Genomic DNA, 23,997 nt, shown 5'->3' on the forward strand with positions numbered 1-23,997 from the left:
GCCTAACACCTTTAACTCAACTACTTACTATCTCTGTGACAGGCACATAAACGACTTTATCCTGAACACAAAGAACTATGTGGACGACTGACTGTCCATTTCTTCAGGCGCTATCGCTTGGCCTTCTGGTTTAGGCTGTAACCCTTAAGTCAAGATAAATCATCTCTTTACATACATCGGCTTCATCCATCTCCCTCATGATTTCCCAGCACTAAACTTTTTCTAGGGTTTCTTTTTAGTCTATCCTTCTAGATTTTTTTTTTTAAAGGAGAAGACTCCCTTCTGTGATCACTTACCACTAGAACCTGATGTAGCTTGCCCTCTGCATCTCTATAAATGGCAATCATCTAGGGGTTTGGTGACAAGAAGAAAATAGACTTAATGGATCTTTGGTAAGATTGCTTAGAAAGGGCTCACGTACTATTTAGAGCAAGGAATATATGATTATGCTCTTCTAAACTTTACATCAAGTAATCACTATCAATCTCCACCTTTAAAAGCTTCCAACTAAATTGTTTCTTATTTAACAATCACTATTTTTAGAGTAAGAGGTCTTTAGTAAAATTCTGGTAACGTATTTTTTTCTTTTGGGAGAAGTCAGATAAAAAACTTGCTATGATTTAAAAAATATGTAACGCCCCCCCCTTTACTTTGTTTCCCTATTAAACAAAGAAGGCTCTCTCCAATTAGGAGCCCCCACTAAAGAGCATAAACCATCATTATATGTTCTTCCGTACAGCAAACCAAATGACAACTTTATACTGGAAAGCAAGCTGCTGCTAAATTAAATACTCTTTAATCTTGTTGAGAGTAGCTTGAAATGTTCCTGAATTGGAGGATACGCCCCTTGAGTGACAAAGCCCCTTATTATGGGGGGGGGGGGGGGGGAACCACAAAACACTCTCTCTCTCTCGGAAGTATGACATAGTTAAAAAACACTGAAAAAGAAATTCACATAGCTATCACTTTGATGTGATGCAGATAGCAAGCTAAGATTTTTAATACGCAAACTGTGATATGTAATTTAATTGTATCTTTATGAAGTATTCTGAAATCAAAAGAAGGTCATACATGCATCAGGCACATTCGACAGAAGACTTTTACAATGGTTTACATTTCCTTTTTATTTATTCCTTGAAACTGCGGTATTGCAGGTTTCTCATGGATGAAATATGGAACTGAGCAGATTCTTTTTTCTACAAAATTATGGTATAAACTTGCTCAATTTTCTATCTTATTGCTAATAAACCTTACAGGCGCACAGTTTATAAAATAAACCCCTTAAGGACTGAATGCGTAGAGCATGCTGCAAGGTACAAGAAATAAGCTAAAAATGAGCATATAAACCTACATCTGGACCAACACAGTACTGAATGCTGGCAAACATTTATCACAACACAGGGAAAAATTAATAAAAGGAGATACAGTTCAGTCCTGAAAGGGTTAAATAGAAACCCTAATATATTATTGTTTCTAATCATTCATCCCACATTACAGTGCTTGAAAACAAAGTCAAAAGTCTGGCACAGAAATTACACACGTTTGTTCAGTACTCATCAGAAAACACAGCTGCTTTTGAAATCAAAAGTAAGTAACTTGGTTAATAATTGAATAGCATTTTGTTTAAAAAAGGAACCCCTCCCCCCTGTGGATTATCTGGTTAAACATGAGGAGTTTAGTTCTCAAAAACTGCATTGGGAATATTCTGTGAGGGCACAGATGGTACCAATTTCATTAAAAAAAAAAAAACAAACCACACACACACACAAAAACTAACCAGTTATGATCGCAAATAAGTCTGTGCAGAGAATGATAAATACTTCACTAACACATAAATGAGGATGCCTTTAGTTGCCACAGTTGAAGAAAAGTCAGCAGCAGGTTAAATATTATCCTAGTGTTCAATTCGGGAAATCATTCAAAATCAAAAGGGCATTCTACATTTAAAGTCTTTTACTTGCCTTCCCAATCTATGTGATCAATTCAATGGAACTAATAAAAACATACCGGATCACAGACTCAGTTTCTAGCATATTTTTAGAAATTGCATAGCTCATGAGAGCAGAAGATACACTTCTAAAACAGAATGGAAAAACAAAAACAAAACCCCAAACTCGAATGTTCTCTAACTGAAGCAGCCACCATTCTAAGAGAGTCGTTACGAGGAAAAAGGACCAGCATCTCTAATAATGCCATCGGAGGAGGGGCTGTGTTCTTCTATAACCAGAGGACAAGGCTCCTATAAATTATACACTGAAAATGATTCACCAATCCATGAAGATTTTTTTTAAAAGCAGCTGACAAAAGAACTATTGATTAAAATAAGGTACAACAGACAAATCATTTCAGTCTTTAGTTTGTGGTATGCAGAATGGCATAAAATAGCAAGGGAAATGCCTGTGTAAGTACATTCTTGGACTTTTCAAACAAAAAAACAAACGGGAAAAGGCTTTACAGTCTAATATTTCAAAATCATCTTATTAAAAGAAACAAAGAGCCAACATAAGGCATAATTAAATAGTAAAAAAGCAAAGTTCATTTTAATAAAGCCATCAACTTGAAAAATTAATTTGAGCTGCAAAGACAGGTAAGGAATCGTTTGTTCTTCAAAAGTATCTCATCTGTTACCGGTTAATTTAACACAGTTTCCTAACTAGACACCAAACCTGGGGAGTGGCCCATTCAAAGGACAGCGGCACTGAAAATATTTCCACACTCCGAACGAAAAGCACTGTATAAAGACTACTTTGGTGACTCAACAGAGAAGAAGAAATACTACTCGGAAATGAGCAAGTTTGCAAGAAGCAGCTAGTAAACAGTTAAAAACAAAGACAGATAAGGCCACAATTCTGCCCTCGATCACTGGAACAGATTTAAAGTGTGAGGCTGGGTTGGCTTACAGGAGAAGCTAGTGACTGGAGCAGATCTGAAGAGAAGGCTTATATAGAGAGAAGAATGCAGCCTGTGAGTAATTAAAAAGGCTTGCAGTAAGATAAAACCACAATAACTTTGATTTAACCACTAACGTGTTTTACAGATGACTTCCCCCTTGAAAACCGAGGAAAAGGTGATTGAGAGAGGTTAGCAATCGTATTCACAATGACATAGTATGAGCAAAAGGATGGGTGATGAAGACAGCAAAGCTCGGGGGACAACAACAACAAAAAAGGCTACTAATAAGATGTTTAAAAAGTCTTCCGATGACAATGTCTTCGAAATCGCCCAGGACACCAGAAAGACAATGTTCTGTCTGGAAACATTGCAGGAAGTTAGTTTTGCATTCATAAGGTACTTGTGGCTCCTGTTTTATGGGACAGTAAAAGCTTACCACATTCTAGAGGTAGTTTTTAACTCTAAGAAGGATGATTGTATTACTAGACTGTGTCCTATAAGTTAACACACAGGGTTCCTGTATTAAATGTAGCCCAGTGAGTTGGCCGCAATTTCTGAGAAACCGAACGAAGGCATAACCAAAGTGAGGGAAGGGAAGCAACGTGAAATCGGTGAGCCGAGCGTCCGAGGCCAACACACAACCCTGAATCCAACTAAATCTTAACTGAATGGAAAAGAAATGTTTTCTGAGTAGGAGACATTTGTGGAGACACTCAGTACTGGGGAAGAGAAGACAACGAAAGGCAGGAGAGATATGAAAAGATAAATTACATTTGCAGTTTTATAATCTCACAACTATCTGTTCTAAAAGTACTGTCTTCCAAGCTATTTTAGTTGGTCATCTAATAAAAGCATCTTGTTTTAAGGTTACAATGTTTTGACCTAGGCTACCAAAAAAAAAAAAAAAAGTAAACACATGCTTTTGCTGAGATTTTCCTCAATAAGGGCACCATCTACCAACTGGTAGCAAATACTTCTCATGATATATATATATATATTTTTTGTCATATGCCGACAAGGCAGAAAACACCCTGCTGAATGAAATCACTGGGAACGTTCCAAGTTCAAAATAATATGTTTAACTTACACATAATACAAGTTATGTACAAGATCAGGGAGTTGTGGGGGGGGCGGGGTACAGGTGGGGGAAGGGACCTGAACAAATCCTGAAACATGGAGATACATTTACGCATGGGAAAAGGGGAGATAACACTCCAAATACCATGTTCTGCGCCATTAATTCATTAAGGACTAAATGGCCACATTTAATTCCACCTCTTGGAATACCGCTATAAATACTTTTTTAAAAAAAAAAGGAAAACAAGGAAGTAACTATGGACAGTGTCTGAGAACAGAGACGAAGTTAACGTACATTGCATGTATTGCAGGCAAGGCAGAGGCATTTTTTTTTTTAAAGCTTTTGCACAGACTTCATATAATCTTAAAAAAAAAATATGTGGGCCTTTACAAGATTTGACTTGCTGAAATCAAAACAATTTCGACTCATGAAAAGTCATTAAGACATCTGCTTAAAAAAAAAAAAAATAGTTCCAGCCTTAAATAAAAACAAAAACAAAAAACCCTGGAAGAATATGGTAATTAGATTAAACAAGCATGGTCAGGCTTGGAACTTGAATGTACTGAAGAGCAGAAGCTCAAAGAGGGGCAGGGAGGAAAACAACCTATTTGGTAACAAAGGTGTACTAGATACTGTGATATAAAAAAAAAAGGTATGGTGAAAATGTACCTTTTGCTAAAGCTTATGCAAGTTCCTTGGTCCGTAAAAACTATGTTAGATTTGTGTCTTCTAGGTTGATTAACTTTTATTCCAGCCACATCTCTATTTCTTGCCCATTTAAACAAAACCAAACAAAAAGAACAGCTGGAAAAAAACACCGAATTCCAATAGTTTGTACATTTCCATGTTTTGCTTGTCTGTTTTACTGTGGCTTCTGCACGTCCAATCAGCACTTGTAGGTAATGGGGTTTTGGAACAGTATCACCTGGTATGAAAAGTTTTCCCAAGAAACCACAAAAGATGGTTCATTTTTTTTCCTTTTTCTTTCTCTCTCTCTTCTTTGTCACCATTTTGCCGCACTCAAGTCAGTTTCAGTCCTAGCAAAAAGACGGTAGTTAGGACACCACTGTTGCTGCAGAGGATGTGACACTGGTTGAATTTGTGCTGACGTTTGTGTAACCTCCCTCGCTGTTTGTGTTTGATTCATTAGGGGGCACTTGGCCTGAACTGGCTCGAAGGATGGCTCCCGCAGCACTGCAGTGTGGCCGTGGCCCTGGTTCTGGCGTGTAGGTAAAGGTAAGGCTGGTGGAATAAATGATCCCATCGTTACGGACCAAAGTTACTGGGACCTGGACTGGCTGTCGGACCCATCTCCAGCCTTCTCGGAATGCAGAAATGTCTGGGACAACACACAGCATGCTCTCTCCACATCTGCGGGGGGGGGACAAAAATCACTTAGAAGCCACGTACGTTTCACAACTGGAATGAACCTCATGTACCCACCCCCATCAAAAACTCCTGATGATGTAAGAAGTTTCATTAAGTACCTGTACATAGTTTCAGCTTCTACATCCCCAAACCACACTCGTAAATTTGGAGTGAAATTCTGTCCTGTAAGTTCAAGCATTGCTACATCACCACCGCCATTCAACTGAAAGTCACAGAAAATGAGAACAATGTTGAGAAAAATTTTCATTTTTCGTTGAAGTACACAGATCAGTTTTTCATTTGACTATGATTTGTGAAAAAAATGAATACAACTCTTATTTATTTATTTATTTTTAAAGATTTTATTTATTTATTTGACAGAGAGAGAGATAGCGAGAGCAGGAACACAAGCAGGGGGAGTGGGAGAGGGAGAAGCAGGCCCCCTGCCAAGCAGGAAGCCAGATGCGGGGCTTGATCCCAGGACCCTGGGATCATGACCTGAGCCGAAGGCAGACGCTTAATGACTGAGCCACCCAGGTGCCCAAAACTCTTCTTTTTAAATAACATGATTATAGGGGTGCCTGGGTGGCTCAGTCGGTTATGCATCTGCCTTGGGCTCAGGTCATGATCCCAGGGTCCTGGGATTGAGCCCCACAATCAGGTTCCCTGCTCAATGGGAAGCCTGCTTCTCCCTCTCCTACTCCCCCCCCCACTTGTGTTCCCTCTCTCGCTGTCTCTGTCAAATAAATAAATAAAATCTTAAAACAACAACAAAAACACCCCAAAATAAAAGTCAACTTGTGAGTAAGTGGTCTTACCTGAAGACTTTCTACAACAGGCACAGGGGTGACTGGGGCAAGGACAGGGCCCATTCCCTCATAAAATGTATACTCCGCCTTATCCGTACTAATGATTGTCCAGGAAGCTCCATCATTTATCATCTCTTTATTTGGTTCTTTTGGGCATGGAGTGGCCTTATGAAGAAAGAATGTTTAGAAATCGAGTTTTATATACATTGCAGTATAAGACAATTTTAACAAAGTAGCACTCGTACACTGGAGTTAACAGGCAGAGAATTCAGTGCAAATTTATGAACTTCCAAACACGATGCTTTGCCAGTCCCTAAATAAACATAAACAGAATATTTAATTTGGCAACCTCACATTCAGCAGTTTTTATTATAATATGAAATACTCTGGTGACATATTAAAAATAATACCTTTCATAATGACCATTTGAGAGTACGCCAGTACCTGTGTAATTTCTTTAATAAAAGATGAGAATTCGTGATGTAAATAGCTAATTAAAACTCTTTATGGATCCCTAAGAAAGAAGCTAGGAACCCCTCAAGCTTAAAGAGCAGTTAGAAACTCATGCACTTTCAGCAGGAGGGAGCTGAGATGTGAACTGGCATTCCCCTACCCCTACCTTGAAACACCCAGACCGGTCCATCCGCTCCGGGCTGAGGAGAATGGCTGCACGTGGCCACCTCTCTGAAACAGGTCTCCAGATGTTGACAAATGAGTTTCACATGAAAGTATAATTATCCTATTAAATCATCTGTCCATGTCACAGATGTATTCATGAAAGACTTCTGAATGAATGTAGTCAAAAATCAGCTTACAAAACATCTCGTCATGACCATCTAGGAAGACCCCAATGTAAATCTGATAATTATGAACCCTCCCCCAAAATATATGTGTATCTATATACAGTGTCTTCACACAGCTTCAGCGGATTCACCAAACACTCAAAATCTACTTTTGAAAGATCTGAGGAACTTTTCGATTTCCCAGAACTAGATGTTAACTGTTTCTCCAAGAACATTTTTATCGTTTTGAGTTCTTCCTTGAGGTACGGTGACGGCCATGTCTCAGGATCATGTAGGTCAAAGAACCTTTGGACTTGAGATAAATATCTGAAAACAGCTTCATGTATTTGGGTACAATTAACATTAAATGAGAGTTTTAGGTTTCTGTATGCTGATAACTGAAAGATAGTACATTTTTACCAATAATTTTAAAACGTACCTGAAACTGGATTATTCTTTCTTGAGAAAGGCACAAGTACATTCTTTCAGTATCCTTAAGGTAAAATGCACATTTATGGAGTTGTGACACAGGATCATCTGCATCCAGTAATGCGGTCTGCTTATCAACCTTCCTAATTATCTGTATTTCAATAATTAGAAAAAAAAAGATTATCACATATGGAGAAACATTTACAAACAATAAGGCGAGGTGTAAAAAATACTTTCACATGACAAGCACGGTAGAATGTGGAAGCTGTTACCTTCTTCCAAGAACACCTGAAAAACAGGGCGGGCAGATACTTGCTTTCCAGATCACTGCTTTTCAGACTTTGATGTGTATACAAATCATCTAGGGTTCTTCTTCTAATCCCAAAGATCTCATGGGGGCCTAACAGTCTGCATTTCTAACAAATTGACAGCTGATGTTAATTCTGTTGGCCAATGGACCATATTTTGTGCAGCAAATACAGCTGGCTTTTCCAATAATATACAATGACATCAAAGAAAAAACTGTCTCTAAAGATACTGTGAGTATGCTAGTCAGTGCAGTTCATCAGCTAACATATCTGTTTTAAAAACCTAAAATATCATTTTGCAGATTAGGAAATGGGCTCAGAGAAACCAGGTAACTTATTCATAATCACCTGGTTAGAAGCTGAAGGACCAGAGTGTGATTCCAGGGCTGGCTGGCTGCCTGCCCAGCCTGAACTCTGTTTAGTAATTTTATAATTCAAGTATTTCACAAAACACATACAGATGTCTGAAAGAGAATCCTGTCAAGTCTGAGATGCCACTTAGGCCACAGAATGTAATCACTAGGTGTTTGATGATTATGAAGAAGATCACTCCCAAAAGCATATAAACATGTTATAGAACTATTTCTCATCTAAAATCAAAAGTAAAGAAAATCCCTCCTTGACTACGTGTCCCTCTTCCACCCTCTCCACTCCATTTCTTAGCTCCCCTTTATGGCAAACTCTTCTTCCACACTGTCTAATCTCCTGAAGTAACTCCAGCTTTTTGTCTCAAAGTCCCCACTACAATTGCCCTGGTCGGGGGCCACCAAGGACTTCCGGAGAGATGAATCCGTGGGTATCAGGAGGCACCTGTCCTCACCTTACTAGCTTTCTCAGAAGCACTGACACAGAACATCCTCCTTTTTGGGGAGAGCCCTGCTCTAACTGGCCTTCTCACTGGCCTTCAGACTGTCCCAGAGCCGAGTCCTCAGACCCCCTTCTCTTCTCTCCATCCTATTTCCTTTCTGTACAATTTAGAGGTTGGCAACTCCTAAAGTTGCATCTCTAGCCCTAACCTCTCTCCTCTGGCACACAACTTGCATATTTAACTACCAACTCAACAGTTCCACTTAAGATGTTTAATAGGCTACCGCAATCTTCACCAAAACCCAGATTTTTGGGATGCCTGGGTGGCTCAGTAGGTTAAGCGTCTGCCTTCGGTTCAGGTCATGATTACAGGGCCCTGGGATTGAGTCCCGCATTGGGATCCTTACTCAGCAGGGAGCCTGCTTCTCCCTCTGTCTACAGCTCACCTTGCTTGTGCTCTCTCTCTTCTATCTGACAAATAGATAAAATCTTAAAAAAAAAAAAAAATTAAAAAAACGCCAGATTTTTAATTTCCTCCTACAAGTGATCCTTCTCCAACTCACAGCTCAATAAATAGCACCACCATTCACTCAATCCAAAAACTTTGGAGTCACCCTAGACTCCCTTGTTTTCTCTTATACCCCATCATCCAATCTGTCAACAAATTCTATTACATCTCCTTTCAAATAAATCTGTCACCTCTCACCTTACCACTACAATCCTGGTCTAAGATGCCACCATCAACTCTTGCTTGAATGATGACAGAAGCCCAACCGCGGTCTCTCTGCTCCCACTGCTACACCCCATCCACGTTCTCCTCTTCACAGAGCAGCCGCAATTACCCTTCTAAACATAAACCAGCCACCATGCCCTGTTTAAAACCCTCCAGTGGCCTCCTATTATATGTAGATAATATCTCAATTCCTGCCTCCAGCCCTCCCCTGGCTTGGTCTACCATGGCGTCCTTACTATTTGTCTCACATTTCCATCTTAAGTTCTTTTTGCACTCATGCTGTCTGAAATGCTCTTCACAGTTTGTGGTCTCTGTTCAAATATCTCCACTACAAAGATTTCTCTGACCCCTGGAAGCACTCCCACAAGTCTCACTTTATCCTTTTTTAGCTTATTTTCTTTTCATTTGTTTTAACCTTTAATACATTAATATGGGTATTTCTTTAGCTGATTTTTTGTCCATCTCCCTAACAAAATGTAAGCTCCATGAGGACAGAAAGCCTGTCTTGCTCACCAATGTATCTCCAGTGTCTAGACAGTGGCTGGCACATGGAAGGTTCAGGAGTATTTGCAGGATGCATGTATATATGTAGGACTGTAATACTTTGCTCCACAATGAACATCCTTAATAGTAACTACTCAGTTTTATGAGGATTAAATCAATATATGTGAAAGTACTTAGAACTGTACTATTAATATCATGCAATACTGTTGGCTTTACTACTTTACATCTCAATATTCAAAGATTTTTAACTAAGCAAAGCCACAGTTGTATAAAAGTCCCAATCTTTAAAGTTAACTTTTCTCACGTTTACATTTTTTAGCTCTACAGTTATTAGTCAGAATATTTGCCATTCTACTAACACCATGCCAATTTTTGAGTTTAAAGGGAAACAGTACACTTTTAGCAATTATAACTTCTAACATAGTCTGGGAGACTGACTAAACTCAAGCAATATGTTTCAATTCAATGCTAAAGTCTTCAAGCTACATTTAAATTTGATGAGGTTTGGACTTTAGAGAAATAACTGATTTTTGAATGATGTAAGTCTAGAGCTTCTAGGTCTATAGCACTGACTCCTGCTTCCCCATCACATGAGAGTCATGGTTTGTCTAGAGTACCGTTATTCATGTACTCCACTGTTTCTCCACTAGCTAATAAACACATTGAGAACATGAGCCATGTTTGGTTCAATTTTATTCCCCACAAGAGTTCTTTGGACACAGACACTGCTGAATGACCTCTCACCAATAAGGAAACCAAAGATGTTCACTAGTATTTGGCATCAAAAACTTGCTTTGGTCATTTCTAAGTATTTTTTTTTAAAGAGTTTTTTTTTTTTTTAAAGATTTTATTTATTTATTTGACAGAGAGAGAGAGAGCTAGAGAGGGAACACAAGCAGGGGGAGTGAGAGAGGGAGAAGTAGGCTCTCAGGGAGCCCGACACGGGGCTGGATCCCAGGATTCCAGGATCCCAACCTGAGCCGAAGGCAGCCACTTAACGACTGAGCCACCCAGCCACCCCTGGTCATTTCTAATTATTGAGAAGAGGAAAGAAATCTGATAACAGGTAGTGCAAACACTTTAACTTAAGGTATGTGTCTGGTGAATTCTACATTCATAAAACATCAGGGATTACTCCAACTGGGGTTCTCTCCTCCATGCTGGCTTTGTAGCTTGTTGGTACAATATTTACCATATTTCTGAGATAAACTGGATATACAGCTCAACACTGTGTCCGCCAACTTGACCTTGAATCAGGGCTACTCATAAATCCCCTCCATCTTAACTGAACTGTACTCTGTTTCAGAAAAGGAAGGGGAACATAAAGGAGGGAGTATAAGGGGCTTTTGCTTTCATTTTGCTAAGAAATGCAGTTTTTACAGTTTCAAAACCATCCTAGTGAACAAAAAGCCCTAAACACCATGCCTCTCTGAGTATGAAATGACAATTTAATTTTCAATAAATCTATCTTCTTGTAGGAGGGTAAACTAATAAAAACTAAGCTTATATTTTTAAAGAAGTAAGAACTTCTATGCTTCTGAGAACTTGGTCCTGTGGTGGGACAGAGCAGGTACCACAGAAAATGACGACAGAGTATCTGTATTAGTTAAGAAAGGAAATCATAATTATTTAGTGCCCTCTATCGAACATGTTCAGATATACAACCAAAAAGGAAAACTCCACCAAAATTAGAGATACTAGTGTAACAGAAAGTCAGTAAGAATGCATTCATAAAAACACAATAAAGTGGGATATAACTGTGAATAATGAATAGCAGTGATTACTGATACATCTTCTTAAATTAAAAAGCATGAAATTGAAGTGTATTTTTACATTTGCATGCTGTGTCTTTTATTTTTCCTACACACAACTAAAGCCGAAGCAGAGCCGTACCAGCCTGGGGAGCGCCATGCCCGTAACAGAGCACACAAGTTTGACGGTCTGTCCGTAGTGGATGTAGCCATCGCGGACTGTGAATTCTTCTCCTTCTGATTCATCATCATCCACTGCATTGCAGGGAAAAAAGAGGCTGAATTATTACCTTGTAGAGTTCATTAATCTACTTAGGAAAACAACAAAACTTAATAGAGCTGTATATCTTACGATCAAAGAATAACAGTTTCACACTAAAAACATCAAATACACATTTTCGTACTCACAGAGATGAATGTAAAATGCTCCCCACTGCTGAGAACTGGCATGGAAATTACCTCCTTCTACATGCAAGTATCTGGTACTAACTGTCTGGGATCGAAGTCGATTAAACAGAGCCACCTTTGTTCCTGAGGCAATGCATACTGCAAAGAAAAAATAGCTTCTGTTTACGTGATTGAGGGGAAGGGACCTGTACTTGGCAAGTTATGATTATTCTTTATTATAACTTAATAATTAACAGATCGTGCTAACAAATTGATGTCCTAAAAAAAAAAAAGTCAAGGTAACTCTCATTAATAATGTCACACTAAAGATATAAAGTATGTCCATAAAAATAATTTTTAAATGAGAGCTACACAGTATGTTTCATGCAGTGCTGTTCATTAAAGGGAAATTATTTTTTAAATAATAAATATCCAGCTGTAGGAACTTGATTAAATAAATTATATCATTTACCTATTTAAATAATGTGTATCTAAATGCACTTGATAAAGAAAATATCTCCCTAGAAGACCACTGAATGGAAAAGCAGATGATAAAAGCCTCCGTATACTGTGGTTCCCTTAGGTGTATACACATGTACATGTACACACACACATTTATGGGATTACACGTGTCTCTCCATGTGCTCACATCCAATCCTATGGAATGTATTCACAGAGAGGGGTCTAGGAGGAGGTTTACCAAGTTGATGTCAACTGCCTTTGTGATTTTAGAGATTCTGATTATTTCTAAATACCCTGAAGTATAGTGGTATGTGAAATTTCTTGGAAACAAAACAAAACAAAACACGTCTATGTAAGCAGGAAAATATTCTGGAAGTGAAATATGTTCTTTGCCAATAAGAAACTTATGATCAATAGAAAAAGTCAGAGGTTAAATAAAATCCAGTAATTTGAATTAGAAATAGTCTGAATACATGACATTAGCAAGAATACTCTATCACTACAAAGTAAGCTTTGTCCTCTAGCAACAACAAAAAACCCCAAAGAACAACAAATTTAAATCTGACCAAGCTTTTAAGTTAAACCTGACCAAACTTTACAGACAGGTTCCTCTGAGCCCTGTTTTCAAGTAGTCCTCTTCCTTGGGCCCAGTAATTGGCCTGCCTAGCCAGTTACTCCAAGAACCCAAGTTCCCCATCTCCCACCCTGTACATCTGATCACCTAGGCCAGGCTTTAGCAAAAAGCCTCTTAAGCTGGCTCCTCTAGAACCCCCCTACGCTTAATGTTTCCTCTTAGTAATTTTCTACCCACTGACCCTCCCCTCACTCTGCTCCTTGATTATAAATCCTGACTTGTCCTTGATGTATTTGGAATTGAGTTCTACACTGAAGCCTCTTTTCCCTACTGTGATAATACTGAACAAAATCCATCTTTACCACTTTTAACTAGTGTCCGGTTCTAGTGTGTTTCTCTCTGACACTACCAATGTACAAAATACATTAAACTACACCAAGGAAATGAAGTTAACAAAATCCAGTATGTGGAAAGCTCTCAGAGCCAAATTACTCAGTTTCCTGAATAAGCACATTAAAAAGAGAGAGAGAGATGAAGAGGGAATCCACAGATAAAAATACTCAAGGACGTGTCAACACAATATGTATTCTATATTATATATATATAAATTATATAAAAATTATATAAATTATATCTGGTGGAGATTAAATTTGAATTATTCAAGCAAAATACTTAAAAAATGACATTTTAGACAATTTTAATTTGATCAACTGACTAGACATTTGATGAGATGAAGAAATTATTTCTTTTTTTATTTTAAAGATTTTATTTATTTGACAGAGAGAGAGCACAAGCAGGTGGAGCGGCAGGCAGAGGGAGAGGGAGGGGAGAAGCAGGATTCCTGCTGAGCAGAGAGCCCGATGTGGGGCTTGATCCCAGGACCCTGGGATCATGACCTGAGCCCAAGGCAGACGCTTAACCGACTAAGCCACCCAGGTGCCCCAAGATGAAGAAATTATTTCTTTTTATAGTTGTTTCAATAACATATTTTGTTTGTACGTGATCATGGTATTGTAACTATATTAAAAAAAAACAAGAGCCCCTATCTTTAGAGATACATATTTGCATTTTTGCATATTTGCAGAGATACATATTGCATTTTTAGGTATACTGATGTTTAAAAAGAAAGCTATCTGTTAAGAATCACTACTGTAGAAACGGTGGTTGAAAGAACAGGATATCTGAGATTTCCATTAAAATATTCCAGCCGTCAAAAGAAGGAAGAGGCCATGGAAATAATGAAACCGAATTGGCAAAACCTGTTGAGGCCAGGTGCATGGTCACCATGGTAAAAGGGAGAAAGTAGTGTAAGTTTGAAAGTTTTCATCATAAAGAGTTAAAAATAAAGAAAGAAAATGGGGTGTAGGGGTTGAAATGCATACTTTAATCAGACAGCACTTATCTTTGGTAGTCTAAAAATCTGCTCATAAGACAGGAGTCTTTACCAGAGCAACCATGTTAAAAATTTTGTTTCGGTTTGCAGGATGGCCTTCCAAAGCCCGTTTGGGAATATTGTCTCTCAAAGAGGAGCTTTTGACATTCTTTGCGGATCAATTCTCCGTGGAATGTGAACGAGAACATCTAGCATCACTGGCCCAACACACCCAATGCCACCTTCAATCACTCCCTGCAGTCAGTGACAGCAAAAGGAAAAAAACCTCCCATTTTTCCATATGTGCCTGGAGAGCAGTGAAGAACCCAGTCTGATTGGGAACCATTTCCCTAGACCAGGTCTTGTTCATTTCAATTAAAAAAAAAAAAAAAGGAAGCCCATAAAGTGGCAATAATAAGCGAGTGTGACCGTTTCAGATCAAGTGAGGGCCACAAAAACATTAGTAAAAAATGAACTTGCTGGGGCACCTGGGTGGCTCAGTTGTTAAAGAGTCTGCCTTCGGCTCAGGTCATGATCCCAGGGTCCTGGGATCGAGCCCCCCATCAGCTCGGCGGGAAGCCTGCTTCTCCCTCTCCCACTCCCCCGCTGCTTGTGTTCCCCCTTTTGCTGTGTCTCTCTCTGTCAAATAAATAAATAAAATCTTAAAAAAAAAAAGTGAACTTGCTATCAAAAAGTGATTCTCAATTAAAAAAATAGCTGTATCTGTCTTATTAATTTACGATGGAAATTGGTGGCAAAAAGAAAACTCAAGCATACATACAGTCAGCATTTTTCAATGACTGCTTCTTTTTGGAAGGTTTGGAAATGACTTTTATCCGCTTGCTGAGGAACACACCGATGTCATCGCTGTTGCCGTAGAACATCTTTACAGATAACATGAAGTGCTTTCTCTTGTCTGAATCAGATATGTACAATGTTTTGGCTGTGCAATAGTTCTGTGAAAGAAAAGGAAAATTTCAAGAGCACCAAAACCTTGTTGGTTATGTACTTACAGCTCAGTATGGCCACGGCTAAGTTTTCAATGAATGAATTCAATGAATAACTGATAAAACCAACTGTAACAATTACTGAAAGACAAAGTACAGGCGTCTTTATCAAGGCTATAAAATACTAATGTTGTGATCCATTTTACCCTAAGATTGCTTTAAAACACAGTTTTTTTCTTGTTTAATATAGCCTTATGCCTACATCACAGAATTACCAATGCTACAGCAAATATTTAGAATAGAATTTTACAGTTAAAATAGTCCATGACTGTATTTCTGCAAAGAAAACATATAAATAAGGCTATCAGAATTCAACAAAATTAAAATATTTTAGCAGTGGTCCTTTTGAAAACAGTGCATATAGTGTTTTTCTTTATACAGCTGAACACTAGAGCAACCACCTATAAGTCTGATGAAAACTATGCTAGACCAACTGGATAATTATAAAATAGTTTATGCCAGAAAGGAGTATTAAAAAAATGGCTGACTTTGCCCAATGGGATAATTCATATTATATCATCAAAAGAACTGGACTGAGGGATGCATGGCTGGCTCAGTCAGAGGAGCATGCAACTCTTGATCTCAGGGTCATGAGTTCAAGCCCCTCATTGTGGGCAGTGTTTACTCAAAAAAAGAACTGGACTGAAAGGTAACAGAAAATAAATGCAGCAAGTTATTATGCCAGTTTACCAGAAAATACATTCTGGTAACTGAAAAGATAGAATTACAGAGGTATAGCACTGGCAAAACAGGAAAGACACTCTCAATGCTCCTATCTCAAATATATGTGACAATTCTAAACTCTTTCCTATTCCCCTAATCCCTATGAATTAGGCAAGGAACTAAATTATTGATCTCTTTTTCCAGATTGGGTAAATGATGCTTAAAACACAGCTTAGGTATTTAAAATCAATGTTAGTATTTTTTAAAAGATCAATGCTCTACCTTAAAATTAGGCTAAACAAGTTTGACAACCTCTGTTGTGCGTTTCTTTTAAAAATCAGGAAAAACGCCACTCATTTACGAAATAGCTAATGTAGTCTAGGTTTTAAATTTTTTAAATTGTAATCATGGGCAATTTTAGTAGCAGAACAAAAATAATGCCGCAGCTTATTTCATTTCTCAATAGCAAAGTTATGTAAGAAACTGTAGTTGCCATGTGAATATTTTACACTCAATTAAGTTTTCCTAAATTCAGAAGTGTGGTAAAGCTTTGAGAAGCTTTGTTCTGCAGAAGACAAAATTAAGATAAAGTTAACAGTAGTAAAAAGAAAAATAAAAACAACAGTACTTCACACTCACGCAGCTCCTTCTACTCAGGGATCTCCAAGCATTCAGAGATGCTGTGGCGGGACTTATCGCTCTGCCATACAATAAGAAGCACTGAAGGTCAGATTAAGCCTAAACTATGGAATTGTTCTGTACCATAAAAGACAAAGTCTAGGGGCGCCTGGGTGGCTCAGTTGGTTAAGCGACTGCCTTCGGCTCAGGTCATGATCTTGGAGTCCCTGGATCGAGTCCCGCATCAGGCTCCCTTGCTTGTCAGGGAGTCTGCTTCTCCCTCTGACCCTCCCCCCTCTCATGTGCTTTCTCTCTCTCTCATTCTCTCTCAAATAAATAAATAAAATCTTTAAAAAAAAAAAAAAAAAAGACAGTCTAGGAAAATGGGTATCAACATACTAAAGCAGACAGTTACAGGGAACAAAAATGAAATGTGTACTTAAATGAAGACAATTAAATTCTCATGGGAAAAAGACTTTCACACAAAGGGTTTTATTTTGTTTAGAAAAAGCACACGCACATATATCCCTTTGAAAAAAAGGAAAACGTATCCCTATTTTTTACAGAAGTGAGTCTTAATCCCCCAAAAAATAATCATACCTGGGACAACTGTACTAGAACCATTATTTTTTTTTAAAAAAACTGTAAGACCACCGACCACAAGCTACTCAAATTCCATTAAAAAAAAAAGGTAAAAAGTCACTACTCAGAAAAAGTATTACAGCATTAAGAAAATAAATTAATAAAGTTTAAAGTTACATTCATCATACTAAAAGGCTAGATTACCTAAACAAAATTCTAGAATAGAAAACGGCATAAAATAAACCTTTCTATAAATAATAAACAATTTAACTTAAGAACAACTCTTTCAAGACGAGATCTTCAGGCCACAGTAATAACATGTGCCCTGAAATGAGAAATACCAGATATAATACTGCAAAAGTACTGTAGAAATATGTGAATTATATAAATAGTGCTAGCAAGAGAGGTGTAGGGGATGTAATTTTTGAAAATAAGAAAAACACAAGCGGGCTAAGTAGGGATTAATTCATCTTGTATAGCTTACCTAGTTCCAACTATGTAAGATATAAAATTGAGGAAATGAGTATTTAACAAATTTAAAACATCATTAGGTAAAATCTCAGATCCAAAATATTATCAACATAGAGTCAAATGTCATAACCATAAGAAGGGCTACATATACTAGAACTTTACTGTAATGAGTATTAAGTACAAATACCCAAGAGTGAAAAACAAATATCCCTTCTTTTTGAATAGTGACTAAACTGAACCATTCAATGAGCAGACTATTGAAAGAAAAGAGTATTATCTTAAATGCACTGAGGTGAAGTGAGACAGGCAAGAGCAAAGGGCCCCTCTCTGAAGCTCAGCATCGCGCTGCTCAGGCCATCTTTGCCTACGTAGGTCCACACCTACCATGTTCTTACACCTTTAGGCTCCAAGCACATATGATGTTACTTCCACCTGGAATGCCTTCTGCTGACTCTCAACAAGTCTTACTTTATATAAAGTAAGACTTCTCTAATAGCATTTTTCATTAAAACTAATAATATTAACAAGTAAATCTGGCTTATAGACATTATACTACCCCATTAGTAGATGCTTTAAATACTAGTTAATACTCAAGCTTTCAGGTATTCTTTTTGTCTTGTGTGAATTTTTAGGGCTTGGGGAAAGTACATAATGGTGTAAGTTGAAGAAAGATATACTAAGCCATGATGCTGGGAAAAGCAAGTGGGGATGCTGTTTGCTTGGTATTAATTCCCTTAAAATGCTGGAAGCTGGAATTGGTTAAAGCAGGCAATGAAATTCAGTTAACAGTTAAATACGCTGGTAGCTACAATCCCTGGCTTCTCACTACCTACCTAAGTAGTCAATTCATAGTACCAAGTGTCTAAATGTACAGCTTGGAGACGTAACTCTGAGACTTTCTGCAGGACAGGAAAACAGGTGAGACAGAGCTAAGGCCTATCAGATCAGCCTACCACTTAAAAATATCCTTTACTTTGGCTCAAGGGTCATAATTTAGAAATGTTTCTTACTGCTCTATTTTCTTTTAAAATGAAACCACCTTTATTGTGATAAGTTTTACTGAAAATCTAATTAAAAAATACATAGTTGACAAGCCTGACTGATAAAAATTATAAAGATACAAATGTCATAAAAATATTTGAAGAAGGCTGTTATTAAGGCTTCTTGGTGCAGATTCTGTGTATTATCTGTAAATGACTAAGATTGAACTGCAGTGTACAAACCTCCTAGCTCATCACCTTCAATGTTACCTGCCAGCCCCCATCCCTACTGCCAACTGCAACATAGCAAACACTAAGATACTCAGTAAGGATTTACTGAATGAGGAAATATCTTTTTATGTACTATTTTAAGACATTCATGTGATCGTTGAGAACTAAACATTTTTCAAATTTTAATATCAAGGGAAAACAAAATAAGTTAAATGCTAAGTCAATAAGAACTATTTTTGAATACTAAAGGTACAGACTGAAATGATTACGTTCTAATTTCATAAAATACAATTAGTAAAACTAATATATAAATTCCATTCCCTAACAAATTAATCAAAGAAAATTCCTAAAAGTCTTGAGTAAAGCTGATTGTGGCTGTTCTTGTCTATTGTAGTTTTGCTTCACACAGAAGCTAAGTAAAACATTTACGATCTTTATAACCCAGGTAAATACTTCTAAGAATTTATCTCTATCACTTTGCTTCTAGTATAAGAGTAAGATTAAGAGAGAGTAAAATATTACTGAACTATGTATTTTCACTGTTTATTGAATATCATGTCCCCCCTGTCAGTCACATGACAGATTAGCCTCCTAAATTTATTATTGGCTTCTAATGGAAACCTGATTCATAGCCTGCTAAAACTGCTCCCAATCTGAGGAAGCTTACTATGTGCCACCTTTAGATGTCCACAGCTCATGACTAGACCACAGCTATTTGACAAGTTTATCTCTGGTGGGTAGGGCTGGGTGTGTCTTGGGGGGGGGGGGGGGGGGGGGTTCAGAAAATTGCTACAAAAAGAGATAAAAGAAAAAAAAAGCATCAGCACAAAAACAAATAAGCTGGTACCATGGTGCCCTTTAAGAGAACCAACAGTTTTAACTTACCTTTCCTTCCAAGTTCAGCTGCTGCATTTCTTGGTCACTATTTCCTATTCCAATAAATGCACATGGTTGAGACTCTTGTTCAGAACAACCATCTCGTTCCATTTGTTCTTTTTTTTTCTTCCATCCACTGCCCATAAGATACACACAAGGAGGAGGGCAAAAAAACCTGAAACAATATACACACCACAAAAATACAAAAACAATGCAATTAGATTCAAGAAAGCATTTTTCTTCAAACATATGAATACAAAATTATACTGAAATGCATTAAGTAATCTCCTAAAGAAACATTTTGGTGAAGCCTTCTGTAATGCAAATAGTCATGTACAGAGCATGGAAATCAAGGCTTTCACAAAGACTACACTTGTTCAGGGCAGGTTCGTCTATCCTAGAATTATGCATTCAGTTACATCAGATACTTTTTAGAGCAGGGAGTATTAAATTTTCATGGAGCCCAGAATTCTGAACTATTGGAATTCAGCAAATCCAACAATGTCTAAAAGGTTATAGAAGATGATACACCAAAGCAGAATCTACAATTATTAATTAAGATCTACTTAAAATGACATATTATTCATTGATGACGGTGGTTTTTTTTTTTTTTTTGAAGATTTTATTTATTTATTTGACAGAGAGAGACACAGCGAGAGAGGGAACACAAGCAGGGGGAGTGCGAGAGGGAGAAGCAGGCTTCCCACTGAGCAGGGAGCCCGATGCGGGGCTCGATCCCAGGACCCTGGGATCATGACCTGAGCCAAAGGCAGACACTTAATGACTGAGCCACCCAGGCGCCCCAATTGATGACATTGTTATGGCTATTATACTTTATTTGGTAATTAACCTGGAAAAAAGATTTAGAACAATATCCAAAGTAGAAACTTTCAAAATATTAATAAAAGTAGAAGAATTACAAGCAAAATGGACAACTGGATTCCTATGTGTTATATATTACACCCTGAACACCTGGTACAAGTGGATGACTGAAAGAACAATGCATTGTACCCTTTCACCTCACAGATTACCAACGGATTTGTTTTGCTAGCTGCTGAAAACCTGCCTTCAAAAATTCTTCCCACCTAGAATAACTTCCTTATACGGTTGACCCTTGAACATTATGGGGGTTAGGGGTGCCAACTCCGTATGGAGTCAAAAAATCCATGTCTAATTTTTGACTCCCCCCAAATTAATAGCCTACTGTTGACCAGGAAGCCTTACCATTAACATAAACAGTCAACACATATTTGTATGTTGTATGTACTATATACTGTATTCTTACAATAAAGCTAGACAAAATACTACTAAGAAAATAAAAAAAATACATTTGTAATACTATACTGTATTAAGTGAAAAAAATCTGCACGTAAGAAGAGCCTGCAGATGGAACCAATGTCATGCAAGAGTCAACTGCTATCTCCTCTCTAGCAACTACGAAGTATCTATTTCGGGGTGCATGGTCGGTTGGGCGTCTGCCTTCGGCTCAGGTCATGATCCCAACATCCCTGCGTCGGGCTCCCTGTTCAGCGGGGAGCCTGCTTCTCCCTCTCCCTGTCTGCTGCTCTGCCTACTTGTGCTTTCCCTCTCTCTGTTAAATAAATAAATAAAATCTTAAAAAAAAAAAAAGAAATATCTACTATTTCAAAACCTAGCTCAAGCCCCTTATTTTACAGTTCAGACCATCAATCTAGTCCTTATGGAGGGCATAATCTGCTTTTGCTCAATTATACACAGTGGTTTATGCATACTTTAAAACATTTACACCATGTCTCATCAAGGGGCCTGAAAACCCAAATACCCTCTCAAATAGTAGCCAGGTAAGTAATTTAGTGGGTGAGGCAGGTGTACAATAAATAAGTCGGAATATCCTTTAATTACTCCAAGAAGTAGGTTCCCTCCTTTTCTTTCTTGAAACGCACAGCCCTCATGGTAATTCCCACTTTTTGTACAGTTATGAGTAAAGGAAAATTTTTCTTAATTCTTTTAAGCCTACTGTAAGAAAAAGAAGAACTTAAATGCAATGACAATCAGCCCCTGATGTGTCACTCTAATGATAACAAGGCACAACAGAGAATAGCAAGCCGGTGAGTACACACCCTCTCAATCACTTTGCTGAACTACCTGCATGTGGGCCTAGTGTTGGGCCCATCCTCCAATTGTTCAACAAAGGCTTGAAATCAAATTTTAGATGAAATTCCTAATTTTAAAATTTAGCGACTAATTCATGCTTTTTAACACTTTGTAGGCCAACAGCACACAGGCTTAAGAAAACGACAACAACAAATAAATGTGTACACGTGCCTACTGGTGCGTATGTAACACACGAACAACACCAGGCTGGATTTGGCCTCAGCCCTTCCTAAAAGTAGTTAGTATCTACTTCTTGTTTGCTCCCCGCCTTAGCACCTACTACAATATTGACTGAATTGAATCAAAATTATATAACATCTACTTTTTGCTCAACTCTAAAAGACCACTTTAGGAGCAATTTATATTCATTTATAAGAAGTGAGCTGGATTTATGTAATATTAATTAATTCATCAAATTATTATACCCCTAGCCTGTACCCCTAGTGTACCAGGCACTGTGAATATAGTAGGAAAAAAAAGACAAAAATTCCTGTCTTGATGGAATTCACACTCTTAATAGAACTAAAAAAAACCCAAAAACATAAATGAGTAAAATGGCTTCTATATTCTGTTAGCTGATGATAAATACTAAGGGAAAAAATAAAGCAAATAAAGGGTACTTAAAATGTAGACGACCTGGGTGGCCAGGCAAAGCTTCCTTAAAAAGGTGACCCTGAGTCACAACCTGAAGCCATGGGTAGCTGGGGTAGGAGCATTTCAGCTGAGGGAAGAGCAAGTGGAAAGGCTCTAAAGTAGGAAGGACTAAAGTGGACTCTGTCTAAACAAACACAGACCAGCGTGGCTGGAGTTGAGAATAGAAGATGAAGCCTAGATAATGGGGAAGTAGACCGAGTAGGCCCTGGGGAGTCAAGGTGAGTAAGGAGGGAAGCCTCTGGAGTCTTCCCATATTTATCTAAACCAATAAAAAGGAAGCAGAGCAGCTTTCATGCCTGCATACTCTCATTGTGGCCATGGACACAGAGGTCACAGCTGAGGTAGTGGGCTCAGCTCCAGGTCACTCCAAGTTTGGAGGGATGCCTGGATCAGCCAGCCTAGTTCTGGAGTTGGATCAATTCAAGTCTACACCAGGGATCTTTCTGGCCTCTAACCCTGGGAGCCACCTAATGCTTACCATGGCACAGCCTCAAATACCTAGCTGGCACACTACTGGGAGGTTGAGAAGGCATCAATTTAGGAAACTTGTCTCCTATTAGTGTTTTCTACTGAACACTGATATTAAGATTCCTTAGTAAACTGGTATACCAGCTATAAAATTCAAAGAGCGGTGCTTTAGTAGAATGTACCAGAAGTGGGAGTCAAATCTCAGCAAGTTATCACAAAAGATGCTTTTATTTCACATCTGAAAAATATAAAAAGGGCTAAAGCTGTACAAGATTGGGTAGTGCTGGTTTTCTCAAGAGTACTGTGATAAAATGGCATAAGCAAGGTATAAAATTAGGCTGGCAAGCTATTCTTTATCACTTAAAACTCAGACCAAGATTCTATATTGAAAGTGCTTTCCAATCATGCAATAAATAAAACGAAGAAGACTCTTTGCAAATGCCTCTGAACTAGCCTTGTTTTTTAATCAACTCTACAATTCAAAAGTCATGATATAAGAAAACAGCGAATCTAATACAGTCTAAACAGACTATTTCTATATAATGCATTGATGAAATCATATTTTAACACCCCAATATTGCCATCCCCTTGGAAATAGCTAATGAGTCAGGCTTGCATTTCCACAGACTTCAGTAGTAACCTCATCAAACAGAAGATAAACATACAACAAAAGAACACAGACAAAAGAAATTAAAGGGAGTGAGGATAAAAAAAAAAGGCCACCTAATTAACAGAAGAAAAATTATAATACGCCTTATAATGCCGTGTGCAATCCATGATTTTTTGAATGTGGGCAACTGGTGGAATACGTACCAAACAGTGAAAAGTTTGACCAACAAGTGGTCAGCTCGCAGAGTTTAGCAGCTGCTCTGAAAGAATATGCTACAAAACAATGTGCCTTGATTTTCTAGTATTTCCTACAGCTCTTATCTAGCAACTATGACAAACAATGTTTTTTTCCTGCCACTTGGTGGCAATATGCACACATTTACAATGTTATTCATTTCCTAGTTTAAAAAGTCCATCTTAAATTATTTTCAGAGAATGATTCAACAACT

General features: G+C 38.0%; 1 protein-coding gene across 5 annotated transcripts in view; it reads right to left on the reverse strand.

Moving 5' to 3' along the window:
* Positions 1-1,018: 1,018 nt before the first annotated feature.
* Positions 1,019-23,997, reverse strand: part of RBPJ (recombination signal binding protein for immunoglobulin kappa J region) — a 222,328-nt gene continuing 199,349 nt past the window's right edge. For 4 of the 5 annotated variants that reach the window (XM_035005189.1, XM_035005191.1, XM_035005190.1 and 1 more), the window contains 8 exons: positions 19,694-19,859; positions 15,038-15,212; positions 11,870-12,007; positions 11,604-11,716; positions 7,369-7,509; positions 6,157-6,312; positions 5,458-5,561; positions 5,026-5,341 (listed from right to left, as the gene is read on the reverse strand). In XM_035005189.1, coding sequence (XP_034861080.1) covers positions 5,026-5,341; positions 5,458-5,561; positions 6,157-6,312; positions 7,369-7,509; positions 11,604-11,716; positions 11,870-12,007; positions 15,038-15,212; positions 19,694-19,859 — 1,309 coding nt within the window. Of the gene's footprint in view, positions 5,342-5,457; positions 5,562-6,156; positions 6,313-7,368; positions 7,510-11,603; positions 11,717-11,869; positions 12,008-15,037; positions 15,213-19,693; positions 19,860-23,997 lie in introns of all 5 variants that reach the window. The other variant, XM_035005188.1, reaches the window with a different exon arrangement.

The sequence above is a fragment of the Mirounga leonina genome, unplaced genomic scaffold (genome assembly GCF_011800145.1).
Source record: "Mirounga leonina isolate KUSES-001 unplaced genomic scaffold, KU_Mleo_1.0 Mir_129, whole genome shotgun sequence".
Lineage (NCBI taxonomy): Eukaryota > Metazoa > Chordata > Mammalia > Carnivora > Phocidae > Mirounga > Mirounga leonina.